This window comes from Corythoichthys intestinalis, chromosome 8, assembly GCF_030265065.1.
Source record: "Corythoichthys intestinalis isolate RoL2023-P3 chromosome 8, ASM3026506v1, whole genome shotgun sequence".
NCBI classification, from domain to species: domain Eukaryota; kingdom Metazoa; phylum Chordata; class Actinopteri; order Syngnathiformes; family Syngnathidae; genus Corythoichthys; species Corythoichthys intestinalis.
The window spans coordinates 17,197,627-17,216,815 of NC_080402.1; the positions used below are offsets into that span (position 1 = coordinate 17,197,627).

General features: G+C 37.8%; 1 protein-coding gene across 1 annotated transcript in view; it reads left to right on the forward strand.

Moving 5' to 3' along the window:
• Nucleotides 1-18,240, forward strand: part of LOC130920709 (slit homolog 1 protein-like) — an 88,197-nt gene extending 69,957 nt beyond the window's left edge. Inside the window, exons 33-37 of the mRNA XM_057844101.1 lie at nucleotides 6-136; nucleotides 6,592-6,746; nucleotides 7,742-7,956; nucleotides 8,030-8,147; nucleotides 12,585-18,240. Of these exons, the coding sequence (XP_057700084.1) occupies nucleotides 6-136; nucleotides 6,592-6,746; nucleotides 7,742-7,956; nucleotides 8,030-8,147; nucleotides 12,585-12,844 (879 nt within the window). The 3' untranslated portion in view covers nucleotides 12,845-18,240. The remainder of the gene's footprint in view (nucleotides 1-5; nucleotides 137-6,591; nucleotides 6,747-7,741; nucleotides 7,957-8,029; nucleotides 8,148-12,584) is intronic.
• Nucleotides 18,241-19,189: the final 949 nt, after the last annotated feature.

Sequence of the window (19,189 nt, forward strand, 5' to 3'; positions counted from 1 at the left end):
TTCAGGTGTCTACAGGGGATGAAAATGGTATTTTGTTGTTTAATGGAGACCAAGAACCAATTGCTGTGGAGCTTCATCAAGGGCATGTCAGGGTGACCTACGACCCCGGCAATGAGCCCGCCAGCGCCATCTACAGGTAAGAACACATGGACCACGGGTTTGAGGTTGAACCAAAATCACAATCAGCCTAATCCATCATCACCTGAGACGTGTTGATGATTACGTGCATATTGTAATGTATTTTTTGGAATGGGAGATTATCCTTTTTAGTTTTGGAGAACTATTTGGTGTCCTTATGGTGTGTTTATATATACATCACTGGAAAGCTTTGAATCTCAATTTTGTGGGGGAAGAAAATTTTTTGAACAGGAGGGCATTTCAAAAAAAAAAAAAACTAAGTCGAGGTGAGAGCATGAGAGAGCATAATTAAAGACACCATGATTTTAACGAGATATTATCGTGTACTTACCTTGTTTCGATCCAAAAACTCTTTTTGGGAGATTTTATGGGTGAAACAAGGTAATATAACAAGGGTCGCAATGCAGAAATCGCAGACCAAACATCAAGGAGTGGTCGAGAAGTTCTTTTTCATACATTTACCTTTTTAAACTTTTTTTTTTTTTCAATTTTTGTTTGGATGAAATATTCGTCATCTAACGTATTGGAGAAAATGCAACAGTATCACAAATAAAAATACAATTAAGCGATAGTTAAGAGGTAGATATCGGTGACTTATTAACAGACACCATTTTTTTTTCATTGTGACGTAATTTGTTTAAAAGTTTGAAATATGCATTTGAATAATTTTTTTAAAGTCATTTTTTTAAAACTAATTTTAGACGTCAAATAATGATTCTAAGCTAAAAATGACATTTTGATTAATATATTTAATTACCTTCTTTTTATGGCTGGGTTGAAACAGAAGCGGTTGCGAGACGTCTGTAAAGGGGGGCTGCCAGGATAAAATTGACAAATTAAAAATAGTTCGCTGGCTTAATGCACCATGAATCTGCTATGGCAGCATATAGACATACTGTTCTATCCAACACAACAGTTCTTTTGGCTTAAAATACAGCAGTTTATTTTTTAAAAGAGGGGTGCAAGAGCAGAAACTGCTTTTCAGCCTTGTCTGTGTTTTCCACTCCTTGATGTCTGCGATTTCTGCATCGCGACCCTTGCTATATTACCATGTTTCACCCATAAAATCACCCCAAAATCCAGCTGTGGCCATTCACAGCTATGTCCTCACACTCTGTGATACATGCTACATTTTTGTTTTTGGATGGAAACAAGGTAAGTACGCGATAATATCTCGTTAAAATAATGGCGTCTTTAATTATGCTCTCTTATGCTCTCACCTCCAGTTAGGGTTTTGCTTTTAAGTTTTTTTTTTTTTTTTTTTTTAATGCCCTACTGTTCAACATTTTTTCCCTCCCCAGAAAATTTAGATTTTAAGCTTTCCAATGATGTATCACAGACGATCTTTTTCTTAACACGCTTACTTGAAGACAACGCAGGACTTACTTTATACCATTTGCAGCCACCACTGACAGTCATGGTTGCCCAACTTCCCATCATGCATTCGGGTACAGCATCATTTAGTGCAAGCACAACAAAAATAATATTCCAATCTCTCACAGGAGACGATCTTTTTCTCAACACGCTTAATTGAACGCAACCCAGATTATATTGTACACCATTTGCGGGCACCACTGACAGTCATGGTTGCCCAACTTCCCATTATGCATTTGGGCGGAACAGTTAAGTCGCTACAGTATCATTTAGTGAAAGGAATATTATTTTTGTTGTGCTATCTCTCTCCCCAAAAAAAATAATGTTCACAAAAAGAAAAGCGCTCAATGCAAAGAGAACTGGCATTCCCAATCAAAATAGCTATGCAAAATACATATAAAACTTACTCAGACTTTGGTCAAAATGTATTCAAACATTTTGTTTAGCTCAACAAATACACTAGATGGCGATATTTAGTCACAATATATAAACTATCAGAGTCTCGCACGTTGTGAAGTCAACACTCAAATGACCAACCGTGAAGTACAATGGAAACAGGGACTGAAACAAAACATTCAGAGGGGTTTTAATATAAAATTAATATAACTTGTACTCACATTTATCTTTTAAGAAGTACAAGTCTTTCTATCCGTGGATCCCTTTAACAGAAAGAATGTTAATAATGTTAATGCCATCTTGTGGATTTATTGCTATATTGTAATACAGTGGGGCAAATAAGTATTTAGTCAACCACTAATTGTCCAAGTTCTCCAACTTGAAAATATTAGAGAGGCCTGTAAATGTCAACATGGGTAAACCTCAACAATGACAGACAGAATGTGGAAAAAAAGAAAATCACATTATTTGATTTTTAAAGAATTTATTTGCGAATCATGGTGAAAAATAAGTATTTGGTCAAAACCAAAAGTTCATCTTAATACTTTGTTATGTACCCTTCGTTGGGAATAACGGAGGCCAAACGTTTTCTGTAAATCTTCACAAGCTTTTCACACACTGTTGCTGGTATTTTGGCCCATTCTTCCATGCAGATCTCCTCTAGAGGAGTGATGTTTTGGGGCTGTCGTTGGGCAACACGGACTTTCAACTCCTTTCACAGATTTTCTATGGGGTTGAGATGTGGAGACTAGCTAGGCCACTCCAGCCCCTCGAAATGCTTCTTACGAAGCCACTCCTTTCTTACCCTGGCTATGTGTTTGGTATCATTGTCATGCTGAAAGACCCAGCCAAGTCTCATCTTCAATGCCCTTGCTGATGGAAGGAGATTTTCACTCAAAATCTCTCGATACAAGGCCCCATTCATTCTTCACAGATCAGTCGTCCTGGTCCCTTTGCAAAAAAACAGCCCCAAAGCATGATGTTTCCACCCCCATGCTTCACAGTGGGTATGGTGTTCTTCGGATGCAATTCAGTATTCTTTCTCCTCCAAACACGAGAACCTGTGTTTCTACCAAAAAGGTCTATACTCGTTTCATCTGACCATAACACATTCTCCCAGTCCTCTTCCGGATCATCCAAATGCTCTCTAGCGAACCACAGATGGGCGTGTACTTTCTTCAGCAGGGGGACACGTCTGGCGGTGCAGGATTTAAGTCCCTGGCGGCACATTGTGTTATTGATAGTAGCTTTTGTTACTGTGTTCCCAGCTCTCTGTAGGTCATTCACTAGGTCCCCTCGTGTGATTCTGGGATTTTTGCTCACCGTTCTTGTAATCATTTTGATGCCACAGGGTGAGATTTTGCATGGTGCCCAGATCAAGGGAGATTATCAGTGGTCTTATATGTCTTCCATTTTCTAATAATTGCTCCCACAGTTGATTTCTTTACACCAAGCGTTTTACCTAATGCAGATTCAGTCTTCCCGGCCTGGTGCAAGTCTACAATTTTGTCTCTGGTGTCCTTTGACAGCTCTTTGGTCTTGGCCATACTGGAGTTTGGAGTGTGACTGACTGAGATTGTGGACAGGTGTCTTTTATACCGATAATGAGTTAAAACAGGTGCCATTAATACAGGTAACGAGCGGAGCCTCGTTAGACCTCGTTAGAAGAAGTCAGACCTCTTTGACAGCCAGAAATCTTGCTTGTTTGTAGGTGACCAAATACTTATTTTCCACTATAATTTGGAAATAAATTCTTTAAAAATCAAACAATGTGATTTTCAGTTTTTTTTTTCACATTCTGTCTCTCATGGTTGAGGTTTACCCATGTTGACAATTACAGGCCTCTCTAATCTTTTCAAGTAGGAGAACTTGCACAAATGATGGTTGACTAAATACTTATTTGCCCCACTGTATATATTGTTATTTATTGTTATAATAACAAATACAGTACTTATGTACAATATGTTGAATGTCTATGTCCGTCTTGTGTCTTATCTTTCCATTCCAACAATAAATTACAGAAAAATATGGATATTTTAGAGATGGTTTGAATTGCGATTAATTTTTAATTTTCTGTGATTAACTCGATTAACAATTTTAATCGTTTGACAGCCCTGACATATATATAAGACTCTAAATGGTCTTCGATATTATTTTGTTTGCTAAATTGCCTTTAATGTTTATCAAGAAATTTTTTCCTAGTTTTTATGCTGTCTCTAAGGAGCGCATCAAGAATTGAATTGTTTTCATCTGTTTACCAAAACCGCTTGATGCTAAACATTGCACTTGACAATGATGTCCTTGACGTTCTTGTCTTGGACCGGAGGGCCGTTCAAGTGTTCAGGGCCCGAGTGACCGGTCTGACTCCCGAGAGCCTCTTAGCGCTCGGCGGCGGCAGAAAATGGTCGCTAATGTGCACTAAGTGGCCTACGCCACGCTGGCAATGCTGAATTCTCGATTGAGAGAACACTCCAACACATGTCAAGTGGTTCCAGTTTTGGTGTTCACACGCGCGCGCCTTGTCGACTAATGCGCGTGCGTATCAAGCTTTTGTTGGGTTATTTTTCAGCTTTGGAATTCTTGCCTCTCCTTGTATTCAGGAGTTTTTTTATTTCGTGGATGAGTTATAGAAACATCAAAAACAGATTCATCATGTGTTTGTGAAAAACAAGGCTATGACGATGACAACGTTAACATTGTACAGGTTTCCTTTCATTGATGACAAAGACAATTGATATTGTTGATATTCAATTAGTACATGTTATATTTTATTCACATCAGTTAAAATGATCATGGGTTAATTGCATTTTGTAAAGAATAGTTAGTCCTTCATATTTTAGAGAAGCGCAAAAGTGCATGTAACCTCCAATTTGCTAATGTAGTATGCATTCCCAATGTGTAGGTGGCAGCACCACCAAAACGTGAGACCTCCGTGTAACCCCTCCTTTTAGCTGTTTCCTCTTTCGCCCTGGTCAGTTTATGTTCTTCTCTGCTCTAAATGTGATTCTGTAATTAGAGTTGTGAATAGTTGATTAGATTCTTTATCAGTGTGTCATTCGTTCATTCTATATCTGTTTTCAAATCCAAAATCGGAAAACGGTTAACGACTTGTTATTTCATTTCTCATTTTCAAATCAAAAATTGGAAAAAAACAAATACACAGCAGCCTATTTTTGTTGTTTTATATTTATATTAGGTGTGTCAAACGATTAAAAATTTTAATCGAGTTAATTACAGCTTAAAAATTAATTAATCGTAATTAATCGCAATTAATCGCAATTCAAACCATCTATAAAATATGCCATATTTTTCTGTAAATTATTGTTGGAATGGAAAGATAAGACACAAGATGGATATATACATTCAACATATGGTACCTAAGTACTGTATTTCTTTTTTATAACAATAAATCAACAAGCTGGCATTACCATTATTAACATTCTGTTAAAGCGATCCATGGATAGAAAGACTTGTAGTTCTTAAAAGATAACTGTTATATAAGTTATAGAAATGTTATATTAAAACCCGTCTTCATGTTTTCGTTTTAATAACATTTGTAAAATTTTCATTCAAAAAATAAACTAGTAGCCCGCCATTGTTGATGTCAATAATTACACAATGTTCATGGGTGCTGAAGCCTATAAAATCAGTCGCACCCAAGCGCCAGCAGAGGGCGGCAAAACTCCGAAAAACAACAAGTACACCTTTCACTGTGCTGTCATTTTAATCTATTTGACCGGGGCATTTGTACGTTAATTGCGTCAAATATTTTAACGGGATTAATTAAGAAAATTAATTACCGCTCGTTAACGCGATAATTTTGACAGCCCTAATTTTTATATAAATTTCAGCGATAGAATATATAAATAAATAAATAAATAAAAATACTTTGGCGTTAGTCTACATAGCGTAATCTACAGAATGCGCCTATTTAATATACAACAATTTGGCAAAGCGCAGATGAGTCTTTAAATCTGCCGTTTAGCTCCTCCTGTCATCATAGCGCTCTAGCGCCTCCATCTGTGTGATGATGTCAGCGAAAGAGGGATTTCTGCAGATTTAGCATTCAGCCCAAAGTGTGCCATGATCCCTGTATTTGACATAACATTATAAAACGTGGCCTACTCACTTCCTCGTCCGTCCATTGGTCCATAGATTGTCGGACTTGTTTTGCACATTCTTCGCGGTGAATAGGATCTTTTGGAAATCCAAAAAGCCTCACACCACTCTCTTTGGTGTAGCAACAAAAGCCTGCAGCACACTGGGCTGGTGTGATGCGTAAAATAAACAAATTAATCCGTAAAATCAGCTGAATCTGCAGTCCTTTTGCATACAGTAGTAAGGCTGTATAGTGAAGATGATGTCATCCTTAACGTCACATCCGCCTTCTTCCTCAATCCGAGACCGTGGCTGGAAGTCTCTCATTTTTGTAGCACGGCATTCAAAAAATTGGATAAATATATCGATCGCTTCTGCACACATCCAAGTGGTGAGTTTCCTTCAGGAGCATAAAATACCGCGTGTAATGTGAAATAAACATGTTTTTTTTTTTTTGTCATAGGCCCTTTAAGATAGTCTATCATAGTTTATGCGATGTTTGTGTGTATGTGACTTTACTGTTGTAAATTTCCTTAAGTCATTTGAAAAAGGTGTTTCTCAAGTGTCTTTGATGTTCTTATCCAGCTCGGAAACAGTGAATGACGGTCTGTTCCATACGGTGGAGCTGCTAACTTTTGATCGGACGGTCAACTTGTCAGTGGACGGAGGGCAACCAGCTACTCTGGATGGACGGGGAGGAAGCCATGGAACTAGCATGGACGCACCGCTCTATGTTGGAGGTGAATAGATACACAGGCAGAACCATTCTGATGCTGTCAAAATATAATTTCTAGGGCTGTCAAAATTATCGCGTTAACGCGCGGTAATGAATTTTTTAAATTAATCACGTTAAAATATTTGACGCAATTAACGCACATGTCCCGCTCAGACAGTATTCTGCCTTTTGGTAAGTTTTAAAGCAAGGCTTTTTGTGCTGTCTAACAGCGAACTCTTGTGGTCGCTTTGCGATATGGTTTATTGTCTTCTTGCCAGTTCAGTATGGCTGCACGACGTCTCGGGCTGACGCCTACGTTGTAATGTTGTGCTTATATCATCCTTGGACAAGATTTGTCCGTAAGTATGGTTGTTGTAAAGAATGTACATATTATGTTAGTAAGGGAAATGTTATATTTTTTGTACGAGACACTTTTTCTTTATGTTTAGTGAACCTGTATAGCGTGCTAGGCTAACGTTGTTGCTAATGCAATGCTTGTGTACTTTTTTTTGTAGTTTTACGACGGTCTAAAGAGGACAATGGTTTGAGGCCATTTTATTAATAAATCAGATGAAAAAGGAAGAAGTCTGATTATTAAGGCGTCGTTCTCTAGCTGTCTAGCTTTGGAAAAAGTAGACGCTTCGGAGTGAGGACAGCATAGACCGATATAAATGACAGTAGAGTGAAATGCCCACTACAGTCCTTATGTACCGTATGTTGAATGTATATATCCATCTTGTGTCTTATCTTTCCATTCCAACAATTTATTTTACAGAATATATATATAATTTACAGAAAAAGATGGCATATTTTATAGATGGTTTGAATTGCGATTAATTACGATTAATTAATTTTTAAGCTGTAATTAACTCGATTAAAATTTTTAATCGTTTGACAGCCCTAATAATTTCATCATGATTTTTTTTTTATTATGAAGGGAGTGTAAGTGATATGTTCCCCACCTGTAAGTGGCTTACAAAAGGAATAAGCAAAAATTTCTTGTCATTTTTTTTTTTTCAGGTCTTCCAGAGGAAGTTTTTCCCGCCTCACTGTCTCTGTCCTCCCACGCCGTCAACATGTCAGGTTTCCACGGCTGCATCCGGAACCTATACATCAACCACGAGCTTCAGGACTTTACGCGCGGACACATGCAAGCGGGCGTGCTGCCAGGATGCCAGGCATGCCGCAAGCTCTTGTGCGTGCACGGCCTCTGCCAGCCTGGAGGAGGCGCTCAGGTCAGACACGCTTTCGAGATAAAAAATAGAACGTTGATATTAGCGACGATTTTATTTACGTTTTTCTCTCAAGGGAGCGCAGTGTTTATGCCAGTCAGGCTGGTCGGGGCCACACTGCGATCAGCCAATCACAGACGGACTTGACGGAGGAGGTAGCGCGGTCAACGCTACAGTAGCCGCAGAAGCGTTAGGTTGGTAGAGGATGCTAATTTGTCTCTGGCCTTGACGAAATTGCATAAATTTCATTTGATAATATCTTAATTGTCTTTGATTTTTTTTTTTTTTTTTTTAGAACATGCTAGCTTCATTAAGTGGTCTACATTGCTTTGATGTTAATGACAATACTTACATTTGTTTGTAACAAAGAAAAAAAAAGAATGAATGAACTGTAAATTGTAAGTCATTTTGGTTTTAATTCAACTGATATTTGTTAAATAAAGACTTGTCAGAACAGTGTAAATTGTGTTAAGTTTTCCGGAAGCCAAATTTAGAATTATCTTGATTACCAAAATGACAAAATTCGTTAGACTCCGTAAATAGTCTTTGCACTAACAAAAACATGTCCATTTGGTTCTTCAAGTTTTAAAAGCTGTCCAAAGTATTGCTCCAAAGATTAATCGATTAACTCAAGTTATTCGATTAGGAAAAAGCTTCGAATCGAATTTGCTGCTTTGAGGATTCGTTCGAGTGGTGTTGTAATGGTTTGTTTTGAAAGTGTTTGCATTTAGTTTTATTGATTTGGTGGACACACGGCCTTCTAGTTGCAAGAGTAAATGTGACATTCTCAACAACTCATTTACCATGGCTGAATCCAGCTTGCTCCCTGTTAAGACCAACATAAGCAATATGTATTTTTTTTTTTTTTTTACATTTGTAATTTAGTTTATAGGTATATTTAGCTGTTTTTTGTGGGAACATGTGTTTGAACAATTTGTTAAGAGTATTATTTTTTTTTTTAATTTAAAAAATAAAAAGTTAGCATTGTACAGCATTTAAGCTAACGGACTTTTGCTATCCAAGTTAGCCAATTGTTCTTGGATTCTCCTAGCCAATTGTTCTTGGATTCTCATTTATTTTTTTAACACCGATTTAGGCGAAGCTCAGGGATTTTATTTCATTTTTAACTGCATTTATTGCTTTTGTGAAATGAAAGTGCTCTATTGCAGAGTTTGAAGAAACACTCAGGAATGTTATTTTGTGTTTGCACTGAATAATTGTTTGAAAGTCCAATCTTACATTTCCTAAAATCTGTTCTGCAATACATTAAATGTTCCTAATCCGATTTCTCGATTATTCGAACTAACTAATTAATCGATTAATTGACTACTAAAATAATCAATAGTTGCAGCCCTCATTCAATGTTAATAAATGCTCACAAATTAGGTTAATCAAAGAAGCTAAAATACTTTTTTTTATTGTCCCTTAAAAACAGAATAACACAAAGTCTTCGCGATACAAACTTATGATAAGTCGTTCAAACAGTTTTTCTTTTCCTCCTAAATTGTCTTTGTTGTGATTTGGTTCAATGAACACCCAATCTAAAAATAAAAAGAAAATAACACACTTAGTCTAAACACTGAATTGTAGTTATTTTAAAATACATTACTTTATTTAATAATACATAATTACTCTAAATTGTCTTTGATGTTTAAGAAGACTTTGAAGACTCCACATTGCCTTTACTTTGAGGCTAATATCTACATGCTAGGTTCACTGAAGACCAAATAATAGGGTTGTTCCGATCATGTTTTTTTGCTCCCGATCCGATCCCGATCGTTTTAGTTTGAGTATCTGCCGATCCCGATATTTCCCGATTCGATTGCCTTTTTTTTGCTCCCAATTCAATTCCAATCATTCCCGATAATTTTTCCCGATCATATACATTTTGGCAATGCATTAAGAAAAAAGTGAATAAAACTCGGACAAATATATACATTCAACATACAGTACATAAGTACTGTATTTGTTTAGTATGACAATAAATCCTCAAGATGGCATTTACATTATTAACATTCTTTCTGTGAGAGGGATCCACGGATAGAAAGACTTGTAATTCTTAAAGGATAAATGTGACTTTGTATATTGTGACTAAATATTGCCATCTAGTGTATTTGTTGAGCTGTCAGTAAATGATACTGTAGCCATTTAACTGTTCTGTCCAAATGCATGATGGGAAGTGCAACCATGACTGTGCGTAGTGGTACCAATTGATATATCTTCTCTGCGTTGGGAAATAACATAGGGTGTTAAGAAAAAGATCAATTACTACCTTTCTTCCCCACATTTCTTCCCATGATATTTCTCATCGTAGGGAGAGGGATTGTAAGGCTTTAGCCAATTAAAAAAAAGGCTCCAAAGGCTGCCAAAATTCACTCTACTCATTTTACGCTGCCTTTTAGCTCTATATATATAGGTAAACCGGCGCCATTACAGATTAAATGCGACAATGCGTGAGTTGGTCATGCAGCGCATGCGTTAATTGCGTTAAATATCTTAACGTGATAAATTATTATATTATATTATTATTATTATATTATTTATATTATTTTAAAAATTAATTAGCGCCGTTAACGGGATAAATTTGATAACCCTACCTTAAGCCTAAACTAAAGACTCTGGATGAGTGTAACATATTATGTCTGTAACGTTAAACACAATTAGAAAAAGATTTAATTAAAAAAAATATACAGTGCCTTGCAAAAGTATTCGGCCCCCTTGAACCTTGCAACCTTTCGCCACATTTCAGGCTTCAAACAAAAAGATATAAAATTTTAATTTTTTGTCAAGAATCAACAACAAGTGGGACACAATCGTGAAGTGGAACAAAATTTATTGGATAATTTAAACTTTTTTAACAAATAAAAAACTGAAAAGTGGGGCGTGCAATATTATTTGGCCCCCTTGCGTTAATACTTTGTAGCGCCACCTTTTGCTCCAATTACAGCTGCAAGTCGCTTGGGGTATGTTTCTATCAGTTTTGCACATCGAGAGACTGACATTCCTGCCCATTCTTCCTTGCAAAACAGCTCGAGCTCAGTGAGGTTGGATGGAGAGTGTTTGTGAACAGCAGTCTTCAGCTCTTTCCACAGATTCTCGATTGGATTCAGGTCTGGACTTTGACTTGGCCATTCTAACACCTGGATACGTTTATTTTTTAACCATTCCATTGTAGATTTGGCTTTATGTTTTGTATCATTGTCCTGTTGGAAGATAAATCTCCGTCCCAGTCTCAGGTCTTGTGCAGATACCAACAGGTTTTCTTCCAGAATGTTCCTGTATTTGGCTGCATCCATCTTCCCGTCAATTTTAACCATCTTCCCTGTCCCTGCTGAAGAAAAGCAGGCCCAAACCATGATGCTGCCACCACCATGTTTGACAGTGGGGATGGTGTGTTCAGGGTGATGAGCTGTGTTGCTTTTACGCCAAACATATCGTTTTGCATTGTGGCCAAAAAGTTCAATTTTGGTTTCATCTGACCAGAGCACCTTCTTCCACATGTTTGGTGTGTCTCCCAGGTGGCTTGTGGCAAACTTTAATTGAGACTTTTTATGGATATCTTTGAGAAATGGCTTTCTTTTTGCCACTCTTCCATAAAGGCCAGATTTGTGCAGTGTATGACTGATTGTTGTGGTATGGACAGACTCTCCCACCTCAGCTGTAGATCTCTGCAGTTCATCCAGAGTGATCATGGGCCTCTTGGCTGCATCTCTGATCAGTTTTCTCCTTGTTTGAGAAGAAAGTTTGGAAGGACGGCCGGGTCTTGGTAGATTTGCAGTGGTCTGATGCTCCTTCCATTTCAATATGATGGCTTGCACAGTGCTCCTTGAGATGTTTAAAGCTTGGGAAATCTTTTTGTATCCAAATCCGGCTTTAAACTTCTCCACAACAGTATCTCGGACCTGCCTGGTGTGTTCCTTGGTTTTCATAATGCTCTCTGCACTTTAAACAGAACCCTGAGACTATCACAGAGCAGGTGCATTTATACGGAGACTTGATTACACACAGGTGGATTCTATTTATCATCGGTCATTTAGGACAACATTGGATCATTCAGAGATCCTCACTGAACTTCTGGAGTGAGTTTGCTGCACTGAAAGTAAAGGGGCCGAATATTATTGCACGCCCCACTTTTCAGTTTTTTATTTGTTAAAAAAGTTTAAATTATCTAATAAATGTTGTTCCACTTCACGATTGTGTCCCACTTGTTGTTGATTCTTGACAAAAAAATTAAATTTCATATCTTTATGTTTGAAGCCTGAAATGTGGCGAAAGGTTGCAAGATTCAAGGGGGCCGAATACTTTTGCAAGGCACTGTATATATATTTTTTTTAAAAAAAAGGCATGTACGATATTTTTTTGCCGATTCCGATACTTTGAAAATGACGTGATCGGACCCTATCTGCCGATTGATCGGGACATCTCTACCAAATAATATTAAAGTTTACTTACACTTTGCATAATACTGTATATAAAATATTCTACATAGTATTTGGTCTTTTATGGACCAAAATTGATCAAAATATTTTATAGATTAAAGTTGTTGTTGATGGTTACAAAAATGAAAATGTTTGGAAATTTGTTGATAAATGATAGTCACCTCATTTACATTTTTACATAATCTCCTCCAGGCTCGGTGTGTTCCGGCATTCCCGTCAGAGATTACCACCGCTTGCAGCGGGGTCCAGTCGTCTGCAGGACTCCCAAAACCTTGTCCTGGCTGGAGTGCCGGGGCCGCTGCCAGCCGGAAGGGGTCTCGTCAGGTGCGGCTTCCTGCTGCGCCGCTTTGAGGCTGCGCCGACGCCGAATCAACTTCCTGTGCGACGACGGAACCTCTTTGACGCAAGATGTGGAGAAGCCAATTGAGTGTGGATGCAAGATGTGTGTGTAGAACACCCCTCCACGCGCGCACACACACACACTTTGATGAACTTTTTTTTTTACTTGTAAATCTCAGTGTTGTTTTTCAAGTAGCTCAGTACACATACACACACAAAATGACTACAAATGGCAGAAATTATCATTTGAAATCGTCTTTAGAAAATAACGTTTTGTTGTTTTTGAAAAAAACGTATGTGAAAAATTAATCTTCAACACTAACAAAGGCACATTAGTTTAATTCAAGACACCATGTGTTGTCCATGATGTTACAGGAAAACAAATGCAATGGGCTCATTTAAAGGGATCCACGGATAGAAAGACTTGTAGTTCCTATAAAATAAACATCAGCATGAGTTAAAATTGATGTTGATGTTTTCGTTTTGATACAATTTGTAAAATTAGTTTAACTAGTACGAGGTCGCCATTGCTGTTGACGTCGCATGGCGGTAACGTCACATGGTTACTTTGCCGGGCTTCCTGAGTATGACTCTAGCGACGTAAAAATGTCATCTATTCAACCCTTTCAATTTGAACCAGAGAAGAACATTAATGAGCATGACAGGACTGTCGATATTTCACAAAACGAGAAGCAAAAGTAAAATGAATAGGAAAGACGAGATGAGACGAGACAAGAGTAGAAAAAAAAATTGGTGTTCTGCCAAAATGTGCTACATCAGCGAAGCGCCCTACAAGTGGCGAATTTGACACCCAAAATACTCTTGTGCACTTTCACCTTGTTTTGTTTAGATCAGACATGTCCAAAGTGCGGCCCGGGGGCCAAATGTGGCCCGTGGTCAAATTTCATCCGGCCCCCAGCCTCTGTCATAAGATCAATAACGTCTGGCCCGCACACAGACTTAATAAATTGGTCAGCAGTACTGCTACCAGCATATAAGGTAGCTTACACACTAAATGCTGCTCCCCATTTACCCAATAAAAGGCAGCAGCACTCTAAGCAACATTACACCATGTGATCCTTGACTTCCAATTTTCTAAAATGGCGACAATCAACAACAACAAAAAAAGTTGACTGCGACGGCTGACGCTTCAAGGATAGGTGGAAATTGGACTATTTCTTCAATAAAATACGCAACAACTGTGTCTGTCTCATTTGCAAAGAGACAGTCGCTGTTTTTAAAGAATTCAATGTGAGGCGATATTACCAAACAAGACACGCTAACATGTACGACAAGATTACGGGGAAGATACGCAGCGAGAAATTGAAGCAACTTTTGAAGCTAGTTTAAGTATTTCGCAAGAGCCCGAGAGTCGAAAGAGAACGCTAGTTGCGAGATTGTTGAACTTATTAATTCAAAAAATAATAATAATAAAGCAAATGTGACACACAGAATGGCTTGCTAAAATTTGCTTAAATATATTGTTCTGCGTAAAGGACGTCAGTCAAGGTCGGCCCCCCACATTTTTACCACACCAAATCTGGCCCCCTTTGCAAAAAGTTTGGACACCCCTGGTTTAGATGCATACAGACAGAACATACTAAAAATGCCTTACGAAAATACATAAACCTAGTAATATCAGATAAGGGTTGTTTAAAAATGCTAATGTGGTCAACAGATGAACAATCTGATTTAAAGGTACCACAAGAAAACACAATGCTTAAAAGTATGAGAGGGAAACACATGCAAAAAGTATTTTGAGGCAATGAAAAGTTAATAAAAGACTCAATAAAACACAAATAGTAAGCACTCGCAGCTTTTAACCGATCGGCGCATATGTTGGACGTGCTGCGTAGAAGGAATGGGAATAACCCGGTCTAGTGACAGTGACAATCTACGTCATCACCCCAAGCCTCCATTGCGCGCACAAAGCATGGCGCCCTCCATAGGTCAAAACATGTACAAAATATTATTCAATTTTAAATCAATGGCAATATTTTATGTGTTTCTAATAACATATTTTAGTAAAAGAGAACAATTGTGGATGATTAGAGCCTACAAGTCCGAGGTTCCCTTTAAGACTTAAGAAAATTATCTTCAAAATGTTGATGAATTTTTTGGGGGAAAACTCAAAACTGTTTTAGTTGCTAACACAGCAAGTACATCTGGGTTGTCAAAGACCCAAAACAGCCTCTTATATGAATTAATTTCACAAAAACAAGTTACAGTATTGGCCCGAATATAAGACGGCCCTGATTATAAGACGACCCCCTCTTTTTCAAGACTCGTTTGAAAAAACAGTTTTTGAACACCAAATTAATTTTTATACAGAAAATAATTACAGTAGTCTTGAAACAAATCTGAATAAGGAAAAACATTGCAATAAAACAATGCAAACAGGTTAAACTTGAGAGTAGCTGAGATCTGTCATGACAGAACATCGCTTCAATGATATCTGGCGCCATCTAGCGTCGTGAATTGGGAGAGTAGCTGAGCTTTGACATGACAGAACATCGCTTCAATGATATCTGGCGTCATCTAGCGTCATGAATGGGTATAATGTGTAGACCGCGAATATAAGACGACCCCCTCTTTTTCAATCTTATTTTAATGCAAAAACACTGTCTTATATTCGGGCCGATACTGTAATTTCATTAGACTGTTCTGTCTTTCATGTTAACAAAAACATGTACATTCAATCAAGACGTGTGTGTCTCAGACATGTGTCTCAAGATGTGTCTCAGACATGAATGAAAAAAAAAAAAACACACACGTTAATTCAGGACAAAAGTAAGATACAGTGGTATGAAAAAGCATCTGAACCTTTTGGAATTTCTCGCTTTTCTGCATAAAATCCCCATCAAATGTGATCTGATCTTTGCCAAAATCACACAGATAAAAAAACTTTTAACTAAAACCACTCAAACATTTATAGGTTTTCATATTCTAATGAGGATAGTATGCAAACAATGACAGAGGGGGAAATAAGTAAGTGAACCATCTCCTTTAATATTTTGTGGCCCCCCCTTTGGCAGCAATAACTAACCAGACGCTTCCTGTAGCTGCAGATCAGCGTGGCACATCGATCAAGACTAATGTTGGCCCCATCAAGTCTCTAAAACTGCTGTAGTTCAGTCAGACTCCTGGGATGTCTGGCATGAATCGCTGTCTTTAGGTCATGCCACAGCATCTCAATAGGGTTCAAGTCTGGACTTTGACTTGGCCACTCCAGAACGTGTATTTTGTTCTTCTGAAACCATTCTGAAGTTAATATACTTCTATGTTTTGGATCATTGTCTTGTTGCAGCATCCATCCAATTTTTAGCTTCAACTGTCTGGCAGACAGCCTCAGGTTTTCCTGCAAAACATCCTGATAAACATTTGAATTCATTCTTCCATTGATGATTTATTTATTTATTTTCCCTTAAGGCATGACAAATCCAAACAAAAATACAGCATTTATATGTGTTTACAATTAATTCAACCCGAAAAGAAAAGGGCTGACGGAAGATTGCAAGTTGTACAAGCCCTGAGGCAGCTAAGCAGCCCCAAACCATGATGCTCCCTCCACCATGCTTCATGGTGGGTATGAGGTGTTGATGTTGGTGAGTTGCTCCATTTTTCCTCCACACATGATGTGTGTTACTCTTAAACAATTTAACTTTGGTTTCAACAGTCCATAAAATAACTTCTGTGGAGTATCCAAGTGCCGTTTTGCGAACATTAAATGAGCAACAATGTTTTTTTAGACAGCAGTGGCTTCCTCCGTGGAGTCCTTCCACAAACACCATTCTTGGCCATAGTTTAACATATAGTTGATGTGTGCACAGAAATATTGGACTCTGACAGTGATCTCTGTAAGTCTTTAGCAGACACTCTAGGGTTCTTTTTTACCTCACTGAGTATTCTGCGCTGAACTCTTGGCGTCATCTTTGGTGGGCAGCCAATCCTTGGGAAAGAAGCAAAAGTGCCAAGCTCTCTCCATTTGTAGACTACATCTCTGACTGTCGAATGATGAACATCCAGACTTTTAGAGATGGTTTTGTATCCTTTCCCAGCTTTATACAAACCAACAATACTTGATCGCAGGTCTTCAGACAGCTCTTTTGACCAAGCCATGATGCACATCAGACAATGCTTCTCATCAAGACAATTCTTACCAGGTGTCTGTTTTATAGTGGGCAGGGCAGCTTTAACACTAGAAGTCCCAGAGAATTCTTATACTCCTAATAGTCCCAAGCAATGGCCGATTTGGCCTCTACCCCAGAAAAACCCAGAGGTGGCCAAAATGGCCCAAGTGCTTTTGAATTGGCAAGTCGTTGTCCGACAGACAAGAGCCAATCATATAAGGGAATATTAGGAGTATTTGTCTTGGGGAAAGGCCGATTCGGCCTTTGCTGGGTTTTCTAGTGTTACACCCCTCATCAGCGATTGGGCACATACCTGACTTAAATTGTTCGGTAAAAATTGGCTTTAATTGCTCTTTAAGTCTCCTTAGGAGAGGATTCACTTATTTTTCCCCCTTCTGTCATTGTTTGCATGCTATCCTCATTAAAATATGAAAACCTGTAAATGTTTGGGTGGTTTTAGTTAAAGCAGACACTGTTTTTACATCTGTGTGATTTTGACAAAGATCAGATCAAATTTGGTAGTGATTTTTATCAGAAATGTGAGACATTCCAAAGGGTTCAGAAACCTTTTCACACCACTGTACTTAGTTGTCCTGAGTAAATGACAAAAATGTATGTTAGGTTTGTCCGACTTTTAATTTTTATCTTACGTTCACAAAAACACACATCAATTGAAGCCTAAGTTATTTATCTTTATGAAACCACCTACTTTGAAGACATTTGTCTTTGATGTCAACAAAAAGATGTGTGATGTAAAGTTCTTTGAAGACCAAATGGTTTCCCGCGTTATTAAAAATGTAAAAAATAAAAACACTAGGTCTGTCGAAGGCTGTAAATTTTCTTCAATATGTATGGAAACACCTTTGATGGATTTATAGAAATATAATTGCCTTTGTTCTATAATAAAACATGTTAGGATCATTGACAACATTTAATTTTATGATGTTTGCATTTTTATAAGCCAAGAGTAAATTTCCTTACTGTTAGAGTCCCAGTCAGACATTGCAAACATTGAACACCAAATTTGTGTGTGTGTGTCTTTGATGTTGTTTTGTTCGCAAGTGACACGCCTCCTCTGTGATGTGATCGGAGGAGTCAGCATCACAAGATCAGTAAATGTAGCTATACAAATCTTTATTTATACCAACGTGACCGTGACATGTATTAACTTTTTATTTAATTGTTTTAATTTGGACATTTTGAGTAATCTAATGTACCGTAGCTTTTTTTTTTTTGTCAACTATGACAGACACAATAACGAGCTAACAGACTGTAAAATAATATATAAGAAGTGCTCATAGTATTTTTCTATACGTTGACTGTATGCTAGTGTTCTCCTTTGGATTAATTTATTGGAATAAAAAGCAGCTCCTTCTTCATGCTGTCTTGTTTTTGTTTTTTCAGCCTGTCAAGTGACATCCCTTTTATTAATGTCAGCAAAGGTTCACACATTACGTGGTTAATGTCTTTAATGCAACAAAAAAGTGTATCTTAAAAGCTCAATGCTAAAGATTAAATCGTGTTTCATTCTTCTATATAATTTTTGCACATTTGTTTTGTCGATGATTGTGCAAATGCTAAAGATAATCATACATGATTGAAGACGCTATCATGTTTTTGGATTTTCACAAAATCCTTTTCATTGATACTTTTCACGTCATTTCAGTTGAAAACTAACCATTCAATTTACTTGATTATAAAACTCAGACTTGTCTTTGCATACTAACACAACAACGCATACATTAGCTTATGTAGGAAATTTTGTTTCCTTGATATTAATGAGAGGGCGTGTAGCTTTCCTGGCTTCTTTTTCTTTCACCTTTGACCTTCCACTGAGAAGAGATTGGCTAAGGGCAAAGTGGGTGGGGCTTAGCAGCGAGCAGCGGCGTTTAATGAGTGATTGATGCATCCCCCCGCGACCATAAAAGATAATATACATCCCCCCACCACGCCAAATGCCCCTACGCCTTAGCATGCACAAAGGAAGGGTGCAGCCAAAGCAGTCATGCGTCCTACACTTCACTTCTGCTCACGCACATAAATATGCACTCACACATACAAAATAATGGAAACACCTAACATTTTGGCATTATAGTCATTGAACATAATTGTTAAAGAATAGCATGAGGAACATTGTAATAAAGTTGAGCATATCATAATGTCAGTAGAATCCCCAGACCTCAACATTATTGAGCATTTAAAGTGCATGTGACGCGAAAAAGCATGTTTATTTCATAATACACGCGGTATTTAATGCTCCTGAATGATATGGACCACTTGGATGTGTGTGGAAGCGATCGCTATATTTATTTAGTTTTTTTAATCCCG